Source organism: Podarcis cretensis, assembly GCF_951804945.1.
Source record: "Podarcis cretensis genome assembly, chromosome: 5".
Classification (NCBI taxonomy): domain Eukaryota; kingdom Metazoa; phylum Chordata; class Lepidosauria; order Squamata; family Lacertidae; genus Podarcis; species Podarcis cretensis.
Window position 1 is genome coordinate 27,703,419 of NC_137174.1, and position 21,870 is coordinate 27,725,288.

Here is a 21,870-nt window from a genome sequence, read left to right on the forward strand (position 1 = left end):
TAGCTCATCATGTGACTGAATAAAAACTGTACTGTACTAAAGTTTTAAGTTGACTGAACTGTTTAAAATGAGCGACTTTCATTGTTGTTTCTTCATTTTCCCATGTACTTGGTCTGTTTCTTTGCTCTTTCATTCTCTTGTTGGTTTCTTTTTAATTCTGCCTGCTTCACAGACAAGAAGTTATGATATGCACAGTCTGTTATGCACATACTTAATTTATTCATGTTATTACATTTATGGACCACATTTCTTCCATCATGGAACCCAAGATTACGTACATGTTGTTCCCGGGTAATTATCTGGCTGCACTGAGACTTTCTACAAGTACTCATTACATAAACAGGTTTCATGGGAAGTCTACCTACTATAGGGCCAAACCTTCTACCCCAGGCAACCCACAGTAGTTGTGTTTGCTTTTGCTGTCTAGTTTTCCTCCCCACTCCCCCTTAAGCTTGGTGCTATCTCTGTTGCTTGAGAAGAAGGAAGGAAGGAAGGAAAGAAGGAAGGAAGGAAGGGGAGGTTGATGTTGCAGGGTACAAAGACCAGCCAGGCAGCAAACTCTCATAGAATCAGTGCAGAAAAAGCCAACCAACCATTCCTCTCCCACGCCAACCATGGGCTACTCTTTCAGCAGATGGTTCAAGGCACCACATCTGGCAAATTTATCTATCTGCTGACCAGGATCTACTACTTGCTAAGTAGTTTATTTAAGTTTAAGTTACGGTACTCTGAAACTTTTCTGCAGAGTTTTGGGTGAAATGATTTTGTGTGTATGTGGTTTGTTGTTGTTTTTTAAAAAGATGGCATGAATTTTTATCTTCTGACATTCTCAGAGAGAAAATACGGGACGATCTATGAGAACCCATTTTTATTCACTGGGCATTTTTAACTTCTTAGTTTTTGTTGATTTTGAAAATCTGTTATTCTATTATTGTTTACTTGTATTGTGCTACAAATGGGCTGCTCACTGCCCTGAAATCCAGATAGGATGAAGTGGAGTGTGTAAATATTTAAAACGAAGAGCTAATTCATCCTGTAACAATTCAACATTCTGAATATTCCTGATGACTGATCTCTTTGGTGGGAAGTGGTATTTTTCACCGCATGATCTATCAAATATCTTTTGGATAATAATGTCACCATGAATAAATAGATCATATACATATTGTGTGATCACCTATCATTTTTTTCAGCAGAGGGAAATGTAGCTGAGTTAGGAGCAGTATATACAGTATGTGCATTACGTATGGGGATGTGTTAATCTTTTCAGCTGCAATGGAAATATTACTTTTAATGTCAGACTGCCTCTTGCTATGCAGTGAAATACCACAGTCATCACTGATTCATAGAGATGCTTTCCTTTTAATTATACATCCAATATGAATGAGATTTAAAGTTGCATTATGTTATACAAGAAGTAATCTTAGAACATTCTGGATGGAGTCATTTCCTGTCCAAATTCCTCAGCAACCAAAGAAATGAGAAATTCTATATTGCTGCCACCACTACCCAGGCATAAGCAAGATCATTATTCCAGGAATTTGCCCTTTTCTGCCATTTGAAGCTTTTCACTTAATTAATTAAAACTTTAAACCGAGAAATTTGGCAGGGCTTCGCGTGATTTCCTTTTGTGCAAAACAACACTGCATGCCCCTGAAATTCAGGAATAACCTGTATTTTTCTAAAATGCCCATGCTGGGAACTAGCTGTGCTTTCGTTCTGGTTACCATAAAACAAGTAATCCTTACAAAACCCAAGATCCTGAGCCAGAATTAATCCTCGTCATTTGAGCAACTTCAGGTGCTTTTGCCAGACACGAATTTGCCCCATTTACTCTACGGCAGTCGTTAAATTTTAGTGCTCGCATCAGGCTGCAATAAATCGAGAAAGCACTTTGGGCTTGACACAACCTCTTTTGAAGGGAGATATTATTGACACCTTCTCTCACACACTCTCTCTCTCTCTCTCTGGGCCTTAAATGCGACCCTGGTTTTGTGGAACGCGGCGTGCTCTCCAACTGGTGTCGAGCAAAGAGGTCATGAGCAACAAAACAATTAGGATGAAATCATGAGCTACATTTGTAAACGAGGGAGCAGGCTTCTTGGCAGGGTGTCAGCCGCTAGAGAGCTGGAGTCCGGAGTGCACATCCCACTCTCCTCTGTTTGAGTCACTCATCTGTGTTTATATGAGTAACGGAGCAGCGAAGGGGGAGGGGATTTGTAAGCGCCAAGCAAATACTCTGAGCGCTCATTCTGTGTAAGACTGACATGCACACCGAGTCGAGACTACTTCCAGGGATGTAGTGAGCGCGCAGTCACATGCTGTAGCATTCATGAGTAGAGAGATAAATCAAGCAGATGTTTGTCGACTGGAATGGGTAATAATTTCTTTTACTCTCTCTTGATCCCCTCCTCCCTTTTTCCTTTCCTCCCCCCCCCCCCTTCGCATGCTAGCCTCAGATGCCAAACCTTGGAGTTGCTTTCTAAAACACTTAGCGGCAGGCAGTGCTGAAGCATGAAACATTGTGGGGGCGAAGGAAGAAGGTTTGGGGTGGGACCTTTGCTTTTAAGCTGAGGGGTGATGTGTTTGTTTTGTTTTCGTTCTCCACTTGAACCACTGCCAGCAGGAAACTGGGTTTTTCTTCTTCTTCTCCAGAGCATCAGTATCAAATTATAGCAGCCTTGCATCTGAGAGCTAATTAAAATGTAAAATGTCCTGAAACCACTTGTGTGACAAATGTAAGATTAGAAACAATTAGAAGCCACTCGAGAGGCTTGTGGTGTTTAGATTTCTGACATTATTATAATCGTCCCTGGAAGTAATGAAAACAATGGTTACTTTAAAAGAGGGGGGGGGGGGTTACAGCAAGTTATCTCCACTATAATCACAAGTTAATGATTGTTTATCGTTTTTAATGTTGTTGAAGTCCGGTGACTGAGCACACAAGGGTCACTTTTCTTACAGAACAAAACAACTACTTCATTCTTTTCCTCATAGTTTTGTCATAATCAGCATTATATTGTGTGTGTGTGCATGCCCGTGTTTAAAAGACATCTAAATGTGTGTTTTCCTTGTTTGACCTATATGTAGTATATACTGGTTATCAAAGCAGAACTCAGAGTTTTCCTGTATTGTGGAATCTCTCAGCTCTTTTAAAAAAGACTTGAAGTGTAGTATTAAAGAGACTGATCTGATAAAGTGAGGATTGCATTTCTGTTTGTCTCATGCCTTTAGCGGTTGAACTGTACTGTACAGAAGTACCAATCAATTATTTTGTTCTTTGTGCTATATATGGAAGTGGTTGCTTTTTTCAACTTAGAAAATCTTTGACACACATAAACATTGCCTAATCAAATACCTTCTACTATAAGGAAATTCCCAGAAGAAGGAATCAAGTTAATGCTTACATTTTACATAATAAAATGGATGTATAAAAGATGTTCACCCATCTGATCTTTGTTTTGCAAGAGAGCAATTTGTGCTTTCTCAATATTCATTTGGATCCTTGTCATATGTTAATAGCAACAGATTAGCTGGGGTGGCAGGAAAGATAATGTAGAAATATGTGACCTAGAAACAGTTCTACTACTGGCAATAACATGCTTGTTTATTATAGGGAGACGTAGGCTGCTTCAAGGTGCATGCTTGTTTTTGAAGACTGCTCAACTGGTGTTCAGCTGTGTTACCCCTTTGTAAAAAATTGTGCTGAAATTGTTGCCTGTTTGTTTTCAGCGCCAAATCTTAAAGGCAGACCACGCAAAAAGAAGTCATGCCCACAGAGAAGAGATTCACTCAGTGGCTTTAAAGATTCCAATAATAATTGTGAAGGCAAGGCTGTTGCCAAGGTAAGACATTTAGTAATTTTCATCCAACTTCAATTTTGCCTTTCTTTTCCAGTATAGCATTTCAAAGTAGGGATCGTCCCCACCTGCCTCTCTTTTAAATGAAAATCTATATGGATTGCAGTTGTTTGAGTGGGTGGGCTTCCTCTCCCCCCCCCCTTTTACATTTTTTTGTCTGCATTATCAGGAGCACTTTGGGAAAAGAATCTTTGTTTAAAACTTCTGTTGAGATTTACTATAATTGCACACATATGACATGTTATTGGTATGTCACCTTTCCATAGTTAAAACCATGCTCAAGGCAGCTTACAAACTGGAAAAAAAAACATAATTACAAATGTAGCAAAAGTAGTCAAAAACAATAAATAAAACCTCAGAAGGTACACAACCAAATTAAACCATATCCACATAAATCATAATAAGATCTAAAGTAAACATACAAAAAATGGTATCGAAAGCAGCAACAACAACACCCCAGCAACAACAACCCATGAAAAATACCCCAACACAGCCCCAGCTTTTGTAGCTGGAGTCAGTCAGGGCCCTGCCCACCCAGGCCAGTTGGAAAAAGGCCTGCAAGGCAGGGAACAGAAGCCTCCATTTCTGTAGCTGGAGTCAGCGCAGCCTATCTGTCTTGAACACCATAGTTTCCTTCAATACTATTTATCTGAAACATTTGTAAGCTGCTTTCACAAGTGACCCCAAAGTGATTTCCATGTAACAAAAGGATATAAAAAATCCCACTTGATTTATTAATTACTATCTAGCCTTTCCTCCAAAGAGCTGAAGGGCAGTGTACATGGTTATCCATTTTACCACCAGCCCTGTGAGGCTGGGGTAGAAGGTCACCCTAAGTGAGTGGTTTTCTCTCATGGCTGAGTGGGAATTGAACTTGGGTCTCCCCCGTGCTAGTCCAACATTCAAACATCTATACTATGTTGAAAATTAAATTGCTCAAAGCCCTTCTTAGTTGCCTCTCAAATATAATTTGAAAATAACCATATATGAAACGGGAACATCCGTTGAGTAACAGATTACAGCAAACACACACAAAAATGTTACCTAGAATAACGTTGCTGTTCGTCTTTAGAAAAGTTGAAAAGGAAATTCAGAGTGCAAGTTAATATTCTGGACAAGGTCTTTTAAACACATCTCCTTATGCTTGAACCATCTATGGGTCTCGGATTACCATGGGTTGGTTTGCATGCACATGTTAATCACCTGATGAATCATCAAGTGGTGACTTGTATGCATGAATGAGCCATCAGAAACCTTCCAGATATCACCTCCCATCACTTCAGACACAATGGCACAACGTACAGTATAATGACCATGCACACTGTTGGAAATGGGATAACTATTGGGATAAGTCACTTGGCTATGTTTGTAAGACGAAGCACCAGCCAACTCTTCTTGTAGAAGAGTTTCCACGTCAGCATTTAATGCCTATCAGAAGGCAGAATTAAGCAGTTTCTGCATGAATTTTCTAATGTGAGATATCAGTTTGCATGTCAAAGTCCCAGCCGTCAGAAGGAGAGAAATCAACTGATGTACTTGCATGGTGGACCTAGTCTGGAGTGTATTTCCACCAAGCAATTATTTTGTGCGTTCTCCATCCATATCATGGAGAGTTGTGCTGCCCTCTTTTGCAGCCTCTGTTGAAGTGAATGGATGCTACATGACTGGTTGGCTGGCTGAATATATAGCAATTTGAAGACAATATTATTGTGCTCAAATATTTAAATTTCTGAAGTGCTGAGAGCTCTTGTTGCTGAGGCTTTCTGTGGGCTATTTACACTGATGTACTAGCTACCTTGGGACGTGGGTGGCGCTGTGGTCTAAACTACAGAGCCTAGGGCTACCTGATCAGAAGGTCAGCAGTTCGAATCCCCACAACAGGGTGAGCTCCCGTTGCTTGGTCCCTGCTCCTGGCAACCTAGCAATTCAAAAGCATGTAAAAGTGCAAGTAGATAAATAGGTACCGATGTGGCAGGAAGGTAAACGGTGTTTCCGTGCGCTGCTCTGGTTTGCCAGAAGCAGCTTAGTCATGCTGGCCACATGACCCAGAAGCTGTACGCTGGCTCTCTCGGCCAGTAAAGCGAGGTGAGCGCCGCAACCCCAGAGTCGTTCGCGACTGGACCTAATGGTCAGGGGTCCCTTTACCTTTACCTTACTAGCTACCATGTCAATCTGCATTTCAAGTATGTTTGTACAAATTTAAAGCAGTTTAAACACCAATGGATACTTCAATCACTTCTTATTTGTCCTGTCCAAATTGTATGATGAAGCCAGTTTTGTTTTCATATAGGCCTCCTGAGCTTGTAAAAGATTTGTGGCATACAGAATTACAGCAGATACTCATTTTTCAATCCTTTCTTCTCTGTCCTGGGTTGGGGGTCAGGGTGAGAAGTGTTTAGCACTGGAGCCCTGTCAGGGGAAAAAAAGGTTAGCACCTCTGGATTATGCAGTTTGGACAAGCCAAATGGCAGTCTGATTGGAAGGATCAGAAAGCATTGCCAAGAAAAGTTCTATGTCCTAGAAAATACTTAATTGACCATAGAAAACTTTCCAAATGTGCTGAATTTTTTGGGAAATACGGGTGACTTTTGTGGAACCAACCTCATGTCTGAGATCTTTTATGGTGCTTAGTTGGGTTTTGTATGTGTTTTTCGCATTGGCCTACTCCACACGTCACAGTAAGCCAAACTATAAATCTTGGCTATGGCTTGTGGTTAGGGAGCAGAGAGCTTAACTAAGAGCCCAGATTCAAACAGCATGCTAACTAAACTTTCCCTTAGCTCAGTGCTGTGTTGGGAGTGAAAAGGTTTGGGGAGAGGCAAAAGCGTTTGCAAGCTTCTCTCCAGGAGCCCACGTATTCACACAGTTCCAGTAAGTCATAGTTTGGCATACCGTACTGTGATGTGCAAACCAAGCAATTGAATGTCTTGAGTTGAGCCCATTAATTTAAGACTTTAAGAGGTCAAATGTCTTGAGTTGTATTTTGTACTTTTCTTGCGATTGCTTTATTAGCATTGCCTCCTTGATATTTCACTGATATTGACACAATGGGATGGAACAAACAAAGCTCTAAAGGTAAAATCATGAGGGTTTTGTCATTAATTTTTGCATTGCTCAGTCTTTGGTGCCTTGTGGTGTGGCTAGTACTTAAGTTGTTTGTAATATGATGAACTGGTATCACATTATACAGAGGTGTTGGTTAAAAAGCTGATTTTTGATGTTTGACAGCTTTGCGACCTCCATAAAATGTTATGGGACTTTCTCAGGTTTCCATTGTTGTGGAGTGCATAAAAGCTCAAAGATCCTGCTATGCAGATGCCCTACTTTTGTTGAATTTTGCAAACTCTTTATCTGCCGTATTCAATTTGCCCTTCATGAACTATGGGCATAAACAATTCAACATCCTGTAAGTGGAGTATCTTCTGCACGTGAAGCAGTGTGCCAGAGGACCATTAAAAACAACCACAAAACTAATACTGTTTTTATGGTATGTGAACTGCGCCCCATGATCTGTTAACATGAAGAGATACCTGCTTTCACATAGCTGTCTGCATCTTTTACTGGAAGACCTTTCTCAATGTGCCACCTACCACTGAGCGTGAAGTTGGTTACGTCTTGGAGGTGGTTCTTAGTGGTGGAAGTCTCATGATTGTAGAACCTCCCTTTCCTCTATGAAGACTGCCTAGCTAAAATTTTGTTGTTCTTTCAGGAGGCTTATGGGAACATGTTAGAAACATTGCAATTGACTGGTTTAATTGTGGTTTTCTTACAGATTTGTATTTGTTTTATTCTTATTTAATTGTTGTTTTAAATGCAGTATGTTGTAACCTTCTTTGAGTTCACCTAGTAACAAAGGGTTAGGACAGAAACCACATGAATGAATGAATTGCATCATTCATTAGCCTCCTTAAGATTTTTGAACTTGGGCTGATGGCATCCTTGAATGAATCATGAAATTATATTTAGTTCTGGACCAGTAATGCTATCATTCTCGGACACATGGCTATCTATGCATGGCTTATGCATAACACTGAGAGGGGTGGTGCTGTAATTCCACAGGGAAGGAGCAGTTTGAGCCCCACTCTTCCATGCGGAGAGCCTGTGGTGTTAACTGGGCTCTCCATAGCATTGTACAGAGCCCCTCCCAATGCCAACATGAATATCCCCTGTGCCTTTTCTCCCCCTGCTGCAAAAGATGCTCCTGTCCACAGCATTGGCTGACAATACCGAATAGACCCCCAGTTGAGCATATTACTGGAGCCCAGCAGATGAAATGGGAAGCAAATGACAGCAAAGACTTAAAAAGCCATCGCATATGGTCCTTGCTGAATTTTGGCTACACATCCTGCATATTCCCTGCTCAGATTCTAAATGTCATATTTAAAGCTGTCATGGAGCAAAACACACACACACACACACACACACACACACACACACACACCAACCCATGAAGCTATTAGGACTCCAGTTTCATTCAGCTTGTTTACCTTTATCTGTGAGCGAATAATTGTGTGAACTTTATTACCTAGCATACAAAGGCATTTGGTTTGGTTTCAATAGGTCTGAATAAATTTAAGCTGGCGCAGCCTATTAAGTACTATAACTGAATTACAGAGCTGTATTTTATTCTCCTGCAGCTCAAGTGTGGCGCTTGGGGATCGCAGGCTCTCGTAAGACAAATTTGTTGCACTTACCGATGAGCTTTCCTCTTCCAATGATGTCCTTGGGTTATGCCTTCAGGAATACAATATGGAATAGATTGAGTTAGGGAGAAATCATTTGTGGAAGAGTGAAAGTTCCTGTTTTTATCTCCAAGGGAGAAACTAGATAACTTGCTCACCACAAAGGGCCATGAGGGAAATGGGAGTGTGAAGGCTGTAGGTAATTTACATATTTAATTGTATGGAATTTATTTTACCTATTTTTATAAGGTGATTTGTCAGGTTCCAGTTTATCAGGTGGCTCTCAATATTTAAGGATGGAAGTAAACATTAATATACTTATACCTTTCATGATTCTGGCAGCCGCATGACTCAAGTTTCAAGAGCATGTTGCCACTGTTTTTACAAATGTCTTTATTCTGAAATTATTCTTCCGAGATGCAGGAGAATCGAGCCACGCTCCACAAGGGGGCAGTCGACCTTGTGCACAGCTCACAGTTAATGCATTCTGCAAAAGGGCTGCAAAGGTCTCAGGAGAAGTTTGGGCAGACTTGTAAAGAGTTTTATTGCGCAGAGTTATTTATTCAGTCTTATATGCAAAGTCAGGTCAATGCTTACCTAGCCAAGTTACTGGTTATTCTGGCTGGCCTCTGCCAGTCTCCTTACTAAGCCTGGTGACCTGAGATTGTGCCAGGGGCTGCATGGATGCAAGGCAGATGCTGTGCCAGCGAGCTATGCCCTCTCACAACCAGCTATGCCATGGCAAAGGTCTTTTTATGGTCCCCAACCATTTTCCCTTGGAAGTGATTACTGCTGATTTCAGTGGGACATCCCAGTAAAAATGTGCTTACGGTTGCAGCCTTAAATTTCCTAAACACCCTTGCCAGCCACCCTTCTAAATATCTGCGGAAGAGTTCAAAAGACAGTGGGGCGTATAGATCTCTATTTCAAAGTGGCTGCATAAAGGTAACATGCACACTCAGCGAACACCATATGTAGTAAAAGATAATAAAGAGGAGATTGAGATCTGGCAGCTATCAGCAAGATACACTGAGCCGAGTGCTGTATAGAAAATGTGGCCAAGAAGAGGCTGTCTTAATTTCCATGGTTTGTGCCTTGGTCCAGCGCTTTGTGCCTTCCAGCTACCACACAACCCAAATAGCCCAATCCATGCAAATCCCTATTGACGTGATTCCAAGAAGACTGAATAAGAACTCTGGGAGACATGCTGATCATTGATGATGTAAACTGTGGATATGTGCAAAACTTTTACTAGCATAATCTAAGCCAGAACCAATCTCTTTCCCGGCTCCCCAAAATCGACGTTATTCATTGGTCACAGTGGCAATTTTCCATTGTATTTCCCACGGTGGTGAATTTCTGCAAATGAGGCTTGCCCCTGGAAATACAATAAGAGTCATTTGTCATTTTGTTAAGGAATGGCCACATCCAAAAATATGCAGCCTGAATCAATGCATGCTTACTTAGGAGGAAGTCCAGCAGAAGTAAATGGAACTGACTGCCAAGTAATTTACGTAAAATGGGTACACTGTAGGAGTCTGTTGGCTATTTGATGTCCTTGAACATATTGACATCACTGCTATTAAGGAATGAACATGATATTTTCATATATTTTGTTTCAGTTATTACCTCATTTGTCATACAGAACACGTTGCCTTGACATTAATTTTCTTTCATTTAGTTATTTCCCACCTTGATTTACTGGGTATATTTAAGCTGTCCATGTTTATTGATGTTTTTATTGAACTGTATGAAAAATAAGACTGGACATAGATGGAGGGAGTTGTACTTTTAAGTTTCCTGATCAAGGGACCCAAATCTTTTGTTTTGTTTTTTGGAGATGGAGCAGTATGTAAATCTTAGTTGCAAAAACTGTAAATTTTTTTGGTCTACAATTAAAAACACATGTGATGGAATATGAACTTCAAATGAGAAATACTTTAACTTTCCAGGTAATGAAATTGGTAAACCCCACTCTGCATGCCAGACACACAGTGTGTGTTGTGTGGAGGTGGGTTATTTGATAAGAGATTAGAAGGTGTTCTGTGTTTCATGGGTTACACCACTGATTTTTTTTTTAAATGCCTTTCCCCACAAAACTAGCACATGTAAAATGCTATTCCTAATACTGAACCATCTAAAAAGAGTAATAAGGATATATTTTTTAATATATAAAAGAGAGAGTGTTTAATTACAGCTTTGCACTTCAATCCAACATATGTATCAAATTATATCACACTGGTTTCAGTTGTACTGACCTCGTGTAAACAGGTTTGGGCTGGGATGCTAAACATGGGAGACATATTTTCAAATCCTCACTCTAAAATGAAGGATTGTGAGGGCAGCACCTCCCTTTTTCGAATGGGAATAACAGTGACCTTCTTCACAGCTTTAATAAGCTCCAAACAGATCGATAAGCTGCTCACTAGAGTTACCAGTTTGAAATCTCATGCTAGAGCCTCACAGATCTCACATTTTGGTCAGAGCTTATACTGGGCTGGGGAGAAAGACTCCCAGTTTGTGTGGATATACATGGATACGTACGGGCTGAGATTAAATCATTTACTTACAACAAACTATCTGACAACATTTATATAAACCAGTCCTTGAATATATTTTTCAGTGAGGCTAATTGGGTCCCTCCTGAACTGATGTATGCCCCCTAAAAGAATCTCTCAGTTTTAAAGGCCTTTAGTAGTATCTGCACATACAATTTTTTTAAAAAAGTTATTTTCCATAATCATGAGGACTAGAAATTTCCTTTCAAAATAAATCTAAAGACATTATTTTTGCCTTGTGGGCCATGAATGCAGTCATGCAGATTTTCTGTTTCCTTTATACTCTGACCTTAATTAATATACCCTGCGCCCTGTCCAATTTTAACAAGAGCAGTTCATGCCTCACCCCAAGACACTGAAACTGAATACTTTGTTTATGGAAACACTGCTCCAGTTCTGAGCATATGAGGGACGTTTTCCTGCTACGTTATGTAGTCATCAAAGGTCTCTTTTACATAGCAACCATTTTAAAAAGTATATCCAAAATGGATCATGCAACTCTTATCTTCTCTAACAAGAGTGTTTTATTACATGCAATCACCCCAAGTGGTTGAATTACAAAACCATTACAAAGCAGCATGGCTAGCTAATAAATTTATTTTTTTAAAAACTGATATCAGCAATGCATAATGGAGGCTTGACATTCAGTTAGTTTGATTTTATGGAAGGTTTGTATACAAAAGAAAACCCAGAATTGTGTCACTTGTCTCCCAAATAAATAAATAAACCTTGCCAGAATTGACATTCTATTCTATTTCCTTTGCTTGGTAGCCCAGTAAACCTAAATCAGGTTGGGCAAAGAGTGTTCGTCACCGGACCTATTGTCACAAATATTCCAAATAGAGTGGCCGGATTGTTTGGGGGCAGTGTTAGAAACTGAGATATGAAAGCTAGGAGCTAAACGGCACCTTAAACCTAGGTTATAGGCGCACTTTTTTATAACAAGAATATAAAGCTGAAAATGAATGAGCTGCAGCTAAAATTTTACGTTCATTTTTGAGGCCGCCGAGAGCGAAACGCTACCTTTCCAGAAGTCCAGCTGAGAGGCAGAACCTATCAGCTTGCCTGACGCTGCAGTGATCTCTTGGAAGTTAATCTGAAATCTTAGGCGCAGTACTGTGCCCAGAACTCAAAAACTCCTAATGTTTATGAAATTCCCTGTTGTAAAATGCACCCCGTCTGTTCAGTGACACTGTGTCCTTGGTCACGCAAATACATGTATCCCACCCAAACATCTTTCTTAAGATCTTGAGCCGAGTCATGACACGTGCTAACATAGGAGCCAACTCCTAGAGGCCAATATCCCTTCAGCCCCCCTAAAAAAAACCAACACACACATTTGAGAGGGTCAGTCCCCCCCCAGTTTATAGGCATTGCCATTCAAATGGAGTGTGTGTGCCGAGTCTTTTGATCAATTATGTGGGGTGGGGCTTATCTGCCCTCTGCCTAATATTTATTCGTTTGCATGCTATTATTAAGGGGAGGGAAACAACAATAGAGCACAGACTCCACCCTGGTTGAAAATCAAGGGTTTGTAATATTTACTACAAAATATAAAAGTGGTTAATAGGTATCTACCACTATACATGTGGCAGAGAGACAGACCCCCACCTTGTCTGGACTTGACAGCTCGCTTGAACAATTGTATGGAGACAGGCGGACGAAATGACTGTACAGTGGTACCTCGGATTAAGTACTTAATTCATTCCGGAGGTCCGTACTTAACCTGAAACTGTTCTTAACCTGAAGCACCACTTTAGCTAATGGGGCCTCCTGTTGCTGCCGTGCCGCAGGAGCACAATTTCTGTTCTCATTCTGAAGCAAAGTTCTTAACCTGAAGCACTATTTCTGTTTTTTTTATATAATAATTTTTATTAATTTTCCAATTTTAAGACAAAACAATGAAAACATACAAACATCGACAGATACAAACAAACACACAAATGTAATTTCTTAACCTCATTTTCATAAGCCTCCTTTCTCGGACTTCCCCATACCTCACCCTTTTTGCATCCTTATTTTAAAGTTTTTCAGCAACCCTTTTTGCCAATTAAATTTAAACTTATTATCTTTCTCAATTTCTCCTTAAATCATCAAACAATTTCAGCTGTAATTCTGCATCTTCCTTCCCCTTGACATTTTAGCACTCCTCAATTTTGTAACAGTCCTTTAGATATACTTTAAACTTCTTCCAGTCCTCCTCCACCGTCTCTTTCTCTTGGTCACGGATTCTACCAGTCATTTCCGCCAGTCCCATAAAGTCGATCACTTTCGTCTGCCATTCTTCCAGTGTGGGTAGTTCTTGTGCCATCCAATACTTTGCTAGAAGGATCCTTGCTGCTGTAGTGGCGTACATAAAAAAGTCTTGTCCTTCTTTGACACCAGTTGGCCGACCTGAAGCACTATTTCTGGGTTAGCGGAGTCTTTAACCTGAAGCGTATGTAACCCGAGGTACCACTATATAAGGGAGGGGTAAGCAGCACTAGGGATCTGGCAGGCTGCAATGGAGACCTAGATACAACAGGGCAGACTCAAAAAGCAAATGGCATGAGGCTGGGCCAGGAAACCACAGAGCAGTAACTTAAAGGAGAGAAGACACGGCTTCATGTTCTCTTTAGGTTCTTGACTTGTCCAAAGAATTAAACAGACACAGAGTGAAGGCAAGAATGAGAGGCAAAGGAAGTAGGGAAATCGAGATGCAACAGTTTGGAAATATTGTACCTAAAACACAGAGAAAGAGCTTTAATGTTGTTGTTGGCCTTCTGAGAAAGAGAGGGCGTGATGGAGCAGAAGGGGGTCATCTCTTAAATGGGAATGAAAGCTGGAGCAGGCAGTTTTCAAGATCTAATCTGGCATCTCCTCTTTTCTTCCAGGTAAAATGTGAGGCTAAATTGCCTTTGCACAAAACCAAAAATAACAACAGCAACAACTGTAAAAAGGGCTCAAGCGAGGATAAATCAAAGGTTTCTGTAGGTGAAGAATGCAGAGCGGATGAACAGGCATTCCTTGTGGCACTTTATAAATATATGAAAGAAAGAAAAACACCAATTGAACGAATACCCTACCTTGGTTTTAAGCAGAGTAAGTAGAATTTTCATTGCATTTTTGGTTTGACATTTTAGAACAGTTTGGCTTCTGGGGTTGATCGGCTTGATAAGGTGGGACAACTTTGTGGACAGATATGGCCCTCTTTAGCTCTCTCTTTGCCTCTTCTTTTGCACTGTACGTTTACTATAAAACTAATTGTCAAAATCCAGACCTTTATAGGCATTGAGATTTCCCCTCCCGCCCTTTGAGCAGAAACCCCACCACCAATGCCATAAAGCAAATGACTTTTAAAAGTCTTCTCGGTTTTCAAAGTGGTTTGCCGTGTGGATTTGGGAGGTGTGTGTGGGGGGGGGGGACGATGCTATTTGAGAAACAGTATCCCAAAGCTCCCATAGGCACAACGAGTAGATCTTTGTATGTCAGCCAGTAAAAACCTTAAAAAGGAAAACACATACGTACATACATGCACACTGGGACCTTTGAAACGAGAGTTGTTGTCCTAGTGTTTATATCCACCAATACATTTTTCCATCCCCCTATCTTGCAGTTTCTCTTCGTTTTGGGCAACCGCTGGTGGAAATTTATAGTTTTAAAATACACTGCTTGCGATCAGAACCTGGCATGTTTAAAAAGGTTCCTGCTCTCCCTCTCCTTTTGATAAATACTGCAGCTAATGTCTTCCCTTGAATTAATAATACAACATACTTTTATTGTACCCAGATGTTCCTTCGGGGGGGGGGGGGAATCCCACAGATATAAAAGGAAGGCATCTAAAGGTGGCCAGAAAGTAGGTGAAGGAGGTCACAGAGTATAAAAATAGACAGGATGTGTTTAAAAACATCATGGCACAATGCTAAGGATTGCTTTGGAAAGAGCACTTTTTGAGTCAGTGCTTATAAAAGCAACAATTGATAGAGAACATGCAACTGTAATTAAATTTTGCATAAACATTCTATAGCATGGAAGAATGAACATCACAAACGATGAAAGGTGTGCTTTTAATAGCCTATAAGGTATCTAAATTATTATAAAGGGAGGAATGCCTTACATGGAAATATGACTTTCTCAAACCTATCTTCCCAGATTAAATGTGTATGTTATTTTGATGAAGAATGTCAAACCTCTGTGTTTTACATAACAATTTACATACCTAATAGCAATTGACACTGATTGCAACAGACCTCAAGCAGTCATTATAAACTTATATAACTCCAAAATGATTACAATGTTTGCCTGAAAAACCGGCTGCTTGAAATAGAAGTAAAATTAATGTACTATGAACAGCTTTGTTGCATTATGCATTTGATTCCGATTAAATCAAGGCCCGAGCAAAGCTCTTGATAGCTCAGGGAGAGTGCAAGGTTCAGTGAAGCTTTTTATTTAGAACATTTTGAGATGTAGTGTGTGTGTGTGTGTGTGTGTGTGTGTGTGTGTGTGTGTGTAATGTTAATTCCCCCCCTCCTTATTTGTCACTAACAAAGAGGCACATTTTTAAAAGCAGGTATTTATTGGATCTCAATTTCCCAGCGTTGCCATGAGATTATTCTGCAACATGTAGCTGAGATAAACTGGCTTGTTTGATATTCAGCAATGTGCCTCATGTTTCCTCAGAGCAAGATTACTCAGGAGTAACTGAGCTGCTCATATAATGGCCAGGAGTACTCGCTGTGTTTGTCTACCTTGACATGTGTAAACACATGAGTAAACACATGAGTAGGAAGAATCAGTTTAAATAATATAATTCCTCTGTTGCTGAATAAGTACAGTGAATGTTCTTTGCTGTGCTGTGTGGTTCAATAATGAGTACTACTCCCTGGGGAACACCCATAATTTATGTAATATTTTGGAGGCAATTCATACAGCACCATTATGAGAAGCTCTTTGATGGGGTAAAGGGAGCAAAAAAAAAATGCAGTCAAACCTATTTTACTGCATTCCGTAGTTCTCTCATTACAGAGGATTCTAAAAGTGTTTGGCCCCAAACCCTTTAAACTTAAAAGGAAACCTTTATTAAAAGAAACAATTGGATTAAAGTGCAGATATACGGACAATTTAAAAATAAGTCATAATCATATAGGGAGGTATAATCACATCAAAATATATTTATTTATGTCTATCTCTCTAGCTAAGCTCTTTGACATGAGTTCAATAGCCAACAAATGGCATCCACTTCATATGGAATGATGGAATTTGCATCCTTCCTTAGCTCCAGTGTTAAAGATATTCATTTTTGTCAGCTCTGTAGTGGACCAAGCTTTAGCTAGGCATTCTGAAATGTCCACAAGCATCGGTATTTTGGATGCTTGAGGCTGTTTGTGCCAGTGTAAAACAAAATTCTGCAAACCATCCCATCTAACCATGTCAGTCAAATTTGATCCATTAGAGACTTAGTTCAGCATCAAGCAACAGCAGGGATGGTTTGAAACAACCAGTGCAGAGACAGCTGTGCATTTTATGCTAGTTGCAAAATAGGGATGATAGCAGAAAACAGGCAACGCACTCCTGGTGGCAGATGGTATGTACAAGACACCCATGCCTGGGATCTGGACCATGGGACTATAAATGTTCCCACCAGTGGAAGTTCCCCATAGGGCTTCCCCTACTTTCAAGAGTTTCATAGACGAGTGCAGGGGCAGCATGACTTTGCAAGGAACATGCCTGGCTATTGGGGAGTGCTAACACTTTTGGGAGGTCCATGTAAGACAGTGCATGATCTGTGAGATGTGCACCAAGACCTCTTGAGATGGATTAGACTCTGAGAAAGCTGGAGTGCAGTTGTATGGGAGATACGGTCGCTCTGGGTGCATCTTGATATTCCTCACCCTGCAGGCTACATTCATGACGAAATGAGCTGCTCCACTTGTAGAAGCTTGTTTCCTCATGTGGAAGAGGATCTCTGGATCCCAGCCAAGGTCTCTTATCTGAGTGGCAGTAAATACTTGTTTAATCAAGGACTGCTTTGTGTATGCACTCCAGTTTCCTGCTACATTAACTAAATGACATTTAAAAAATAATGCTCTTTCTAATAACTATGTTAGTTTTATATAGGAACATATAATGCAAAGCTTATTTCGTGTGTTTTGTTTTTTATGCTGTTTGTTTTATATCCTGGAAGTGAATTTAAGCTCAGTAAAAAAAAAAATTCTTTTATATCTGTAACTGTATCTCAGAGAAATGTTTTCCCTTGTGATTTTAAGAAAGGAATGGTATATGTGCAAAGCCAATGTTTACTCTTTGAATTATGTAAATGTCATTTGCAGATTGTTTGTGTTTCTCCCCCCCCAAAAAAAAACCTTTTTGTGTGCGTAGATGTGATTGTTATCTTCTTGCTTCACTGTGAAAGAAAAACTGTTTGATTTGCATTTCTTTGAAAAAAGTTGGTTAATGCAATGCTTATCTAAATACTTATTGTCCCTCTAACAGTTAACCTTTGGACTATGTTTCAAGCTGCTCAAAAACTGGGAGGATATGAAACAGTAAGTGTTTAAGTAACTTAAATGGGGGGAAAAATGTGTAATCTAGCTTTCCCCTGTTTGGGGTGGTGTTTCTTTTTCACACACACACACACACACACACACACACACACAGGAAATAACAATGTAGTGTACACACACACACACACACACAGTGGGGTTATTGGGTCCTTTTTTAGAAAAAGCCCCAATTAGTTCCAGGTTTGGCAAAACTGTAAACTTGTTGAAGAAGAAAAAAAACACTTCTTGAGTGGAAAACATGTGTAACTCTTCCCTGTCAAGGAAATTGGTTGGGTCTGTAATTTTTTCCCATGTTGAGAAAGGGCTATTCTTGTACAACAAGCCAAGATTACATAAAATGAAATTTCACTTGGCATAGTCCCTGACATCTGTTCATGTTGGAATATGGGAAATGTATTAAATGCTTTCAAAAGTAATCAGCGTTGTCCATTAAGGAATAGCTTGGTGCAGTATCTTTCTTTACTGTGAATAGTAAAAGATCTTTATTAGACAAGGGTCAGTGCCACATAAACAGGAAGTTATCCAAAGTATAAAGGCAAGGGGGGAGGGAAGCGGAATACTCTGACACTTTTTATCAACTAACCATATCTGACATGGCCACTTTATTTTTAGCTCACAGGGAAATTTGATGGTTGTGGATTTTACAGCATGTATTCCAAACCAATAAAACGTTGGAGCAACAAACTGCGATTAAGATCTTGAAATGAGAAGAAAGAGCTGCTTTAATATGGCATATAAAGATGGCATCTGCAATAAAGCCCATTTGACATAAGACGATCGTCATTGGGAATATTTCCCCAGCCCAAAATGCTCAGATTAGGTTGTGCATTTCCTGCCACAGTTGAATGCAAAAAACATATTTAAATAGCTAGCTAGCTAGCTATATTTATTTGTTTTGCTTTGTTCACCGAGTATAAATCTGGGCTGCATCTATTCCATAATGAAGTAACAGAGAACACAAAAGCTGAAATTAATTTAAGCTGAAATGTAATCACTCTGGTATTTGTCCCATAGAACAAAGCCTGTTGTGTCATTTTAATGCCTGTGCAGTTAGCTAACATATCTGTGGTTGTGAAATAGTAATCACATACAGGTATTGTTAGCTTTAGTTGACTTTCTTTGGTTTGCATCTAATCTGAGTGCCTGATTCTGTGCTTGTTTACTTGGGAGCTAACCCAACTCTAATTTATTTAAATTTATTCACTACATTGGGTACACCAAATAGCTGTTGTTCTCTGAGCAATGTACAGAAAACATCAAAAACTAAATATACTAAAACAACAATAATAAAATTAAAGCAGAACTTCTTATTTAAGCACTAAGGAAGGCTAAAAAAAGTCTTGCCAATCAGCTGATAATACAAGCATTAAAAGTATTCTTTGAGTTTTGCTTTGAAGTAAGGATGTATATGATTCCAATGTGCTAACCTTTGGAAAGTTCCGCTTCTGCTACAGTTTTTGGTGTTCAAAGGCTTTATTCATGCAGGAACTATTTACAGTAGAGATGAGAGAGAATAGAAGACATATTTTCTCAACAAGTTGGGAGAGAGAAAAATGGCTCAGCTTTTAGGGTTGGAGTTAACTTAGACAAGACAGTTACAAACAAGTGCTGGCTAGATTGCTAGAGAAGCAGTGCTCTCTTGTGGTTTAAAGTAACATATGCATTAGCTAGAAGATCATAAGAAGGAAATTTTATTTGCTTTTCTCCAACACTTCTGGGCAAATGCTATTAGAAAGTGAAATTAGGCAAGTCTGTTAAGTTGGAGCCATCAAGTTAATGACACGCCTTAAATCTTGGCCCTTACATTGTTCCAGATTTTATATTCAAATAAGTGGGTAGTTTACACACAAAAAACAGCAGCAAAGTAAGATAAAATATGGAGTAGTGACAAAGAGAAGTCAAGATAGCCTTTGAAGTTATTTCTAACAATCTGACCATTTGGGGTGCCATCTTATGTAATGTGTTCAACGCAACTTTCTCCCTGAAAGGATTTCTGCCTTAGTCTATTAAAGCAGCTAAAAATATTTGTATAAACCCTCTTCCCAGATATATATAACTTGTTAACCTCCATCATTCTTATCCAATGTAAAACTATAGTTTTCTCCTTTAAATGCCACATTCATTGTATTTTTCACACCATATTACAACCTTTGAGCCATTCTTCTTTCCAGTAGAGTGAAACTTACAAATTGAGATTTCATAATGGGCAGGATTTAGCAGTACTGATTTAAGCTTTCATCACTTTGACCAAACTAAGCTTAAGGGGCTGTCTGCCCAGCCAGCAAGCAGTTCATGTTCTGCTGCAAACAATTCAACTAAAGCAGGCACACGAGAAAGCTTCCCTGATCTGAGCAGGAATGATGAGGCAGAGGATACAGGGTGCTGATACTAGCACCACTCCTGCATATACACAGATTGAACAAGATTCTGATGCCCATATTTCCCCTTCTGTTTTGCGGCACTCCTGCTGTCAGCAACAGCTTTTTAGTGTGGCAGAAGGGGTTCCTAGTTTGAAAGGGTGCCTATGAAGATCTAGTGCATGTGCAGCCCGTTAGTTTCCAGCATAATTCAGATAAGAAGTGTTGGATACACTTCAGCATGCACCTGATAGAGATCCAAGTGGCAGATTTGCATTGGTACTCATATACTCCTAATTCACACCCCACATTTGTTTGTTTGTTTGTTTGATATACCGTATTTTTCACTGTATAAGACGCACATTTCCCCCTCCAAAAATTAAGGGGCAATGTGTGTGCATCTTATGGAGCAAATGCAGGCTCCTTGGCTTCAGCAATAGCAACGCAAAGCCTCCGAAGTGCAGTGGGAGCGCTCCCGCCGCGCTCCGGAGGCTTCGCATTGCTTTCGCTGGTGCGCACTGACCCCTCTCGCTCTCCAGGCTTCAAAGATAGCCGCCGGAAACCTCCGGAGCGCAGCAGAAGCTCCCGCTGCGCTCCGGAGGCTTTGGGTTCCTTTCGCTGAAGGATAGGTGCCCCTTCAGCTAAGGTGCAGCGACCCTTCAGCTAAGCAGGAGGAGAAATTGAAGGGGCTCCGTTTCTCCTGCTGCTTTGCTGAAGAGGCGCTGAGCAGAGAGGGGGAGAATTTATTTTTTTCTTGTTCTCCCCCTCTAAAACAAGGTGCGTCCTAAGGTCGGGTGCGTCCTATAGAGCGAAAAATACGGTGTACTCCTTTCTGTTTGCTGTTTAGGCGTAAGGGTCAAAAATCTTTTGGTGTTGTTGCTTTTCCTGAGGCCTTCTGTATGTTACAAAATTATTGTGGAGTTCTGAATTCAGAACAACATATGCCAGCATGAGCTGCTTAAGAATTCTAGTTGAATTTAGATAGTGTTATCCTTTTGGGAATTATAGTTGTGCATGATAACCTAAATGTCTGAAACGGGGACTGCCAAATGTTTGTAGATGACAGTGGTCCATGATGTCTGATTTATTGCCTCAGGCAGTTGTCCAGCTGTGGGAGTCAAGATGGGGGCTGATAAGTCCAGCTCAGGTTGGCTATTGCCAACTAAACATTGGTTATCTCTTAACTTGAACATGTGAGCTCATTTTCCATTGAATGGATGTGCCACAGGCTGGAGACAGATGTAAAATACAAACAATAGAGAAAAGCGGTTTTTCCTGATGACTCAGAGTAAATGCCTTATTTCCTTCAGAGTTAACATGAAATCAGTGTTTTGGAAGTAATACTGTCACACTGGAGGCATCTCTCCCCCAAAGCCTTTACACTAGATTCAGAATCAGGCTCCTGGGCATCATTCATCATTTTAAATCAAATGATATCTATACTGACGCTATTTCCAACAATATTCTGATTGCCCCCAAGATTCGTTTTTGAATTTGCATTGGCCGTGGAGGTGTTCTCTGTTTCAGAAACCACCCCATTGAACCATCTTAATTGCATACCATTAGCTTGGGTCTGCTTTTTGACTCAACAGATGCTTGCTCTTCAGTGGGGTATCAGGCTACACCTGCAGTTCGTCAGATTTACTTGTACAGAGTTTTGAGGTGCAGTGTGTACATAAGAATTGCCCTAGTTGATCAAGCCAGGTGTCCATAATGCAACTGGTCATGGAGAATCCATTTAGCTATGGATGTCTTGGAGATGCTCTTATGTGGCTACAGCTTTCACTGTCTTGATTAGGCCTATCGTTATGGCGTCACCTGATAAGAGTCATGGGTAGTGGTGAGGAAGTTGACCAGGAGCATAAGAATAA

The 21,870-nt window shown here is 40.2% G+C and overlaps 1 protein-coding gene across 5 annotated transcripts in view; it reads left to right on the plus strand.

The window, feature by feature from the left end:
* Window positions 1-21,870, plus strand: part of ARID5B (AT-rich interaction domain 5B) — a 187,535-nt gene that overhangs the window by 128,222 nt on the left and 37,443 nt on the right. For 4 of the 5 annotated variants that reach the window (XM_079975579.1, XM_079975577.1, XM_079975581.1 and 1 more), the window contains 3 exons: window positions 3,733-3,845; window positions 13,974-14,181; window positions 17,572-17,624. In XM_079975579.1, the coding sequence (XP_079831705.1) occupies window positions 3,733-3,845; window positions 13,974-14,181; window positions 17,572-17,624 (374 nt within the window). The remainder of the gene's footprint in view (window positions 1-3,732; window positions 3,846-13,973; window positions 14,182-17,571; window positions 17,625-21,870) is intronic. The other variant, XM_079975578.1, reaches the window with a different exon arrangement.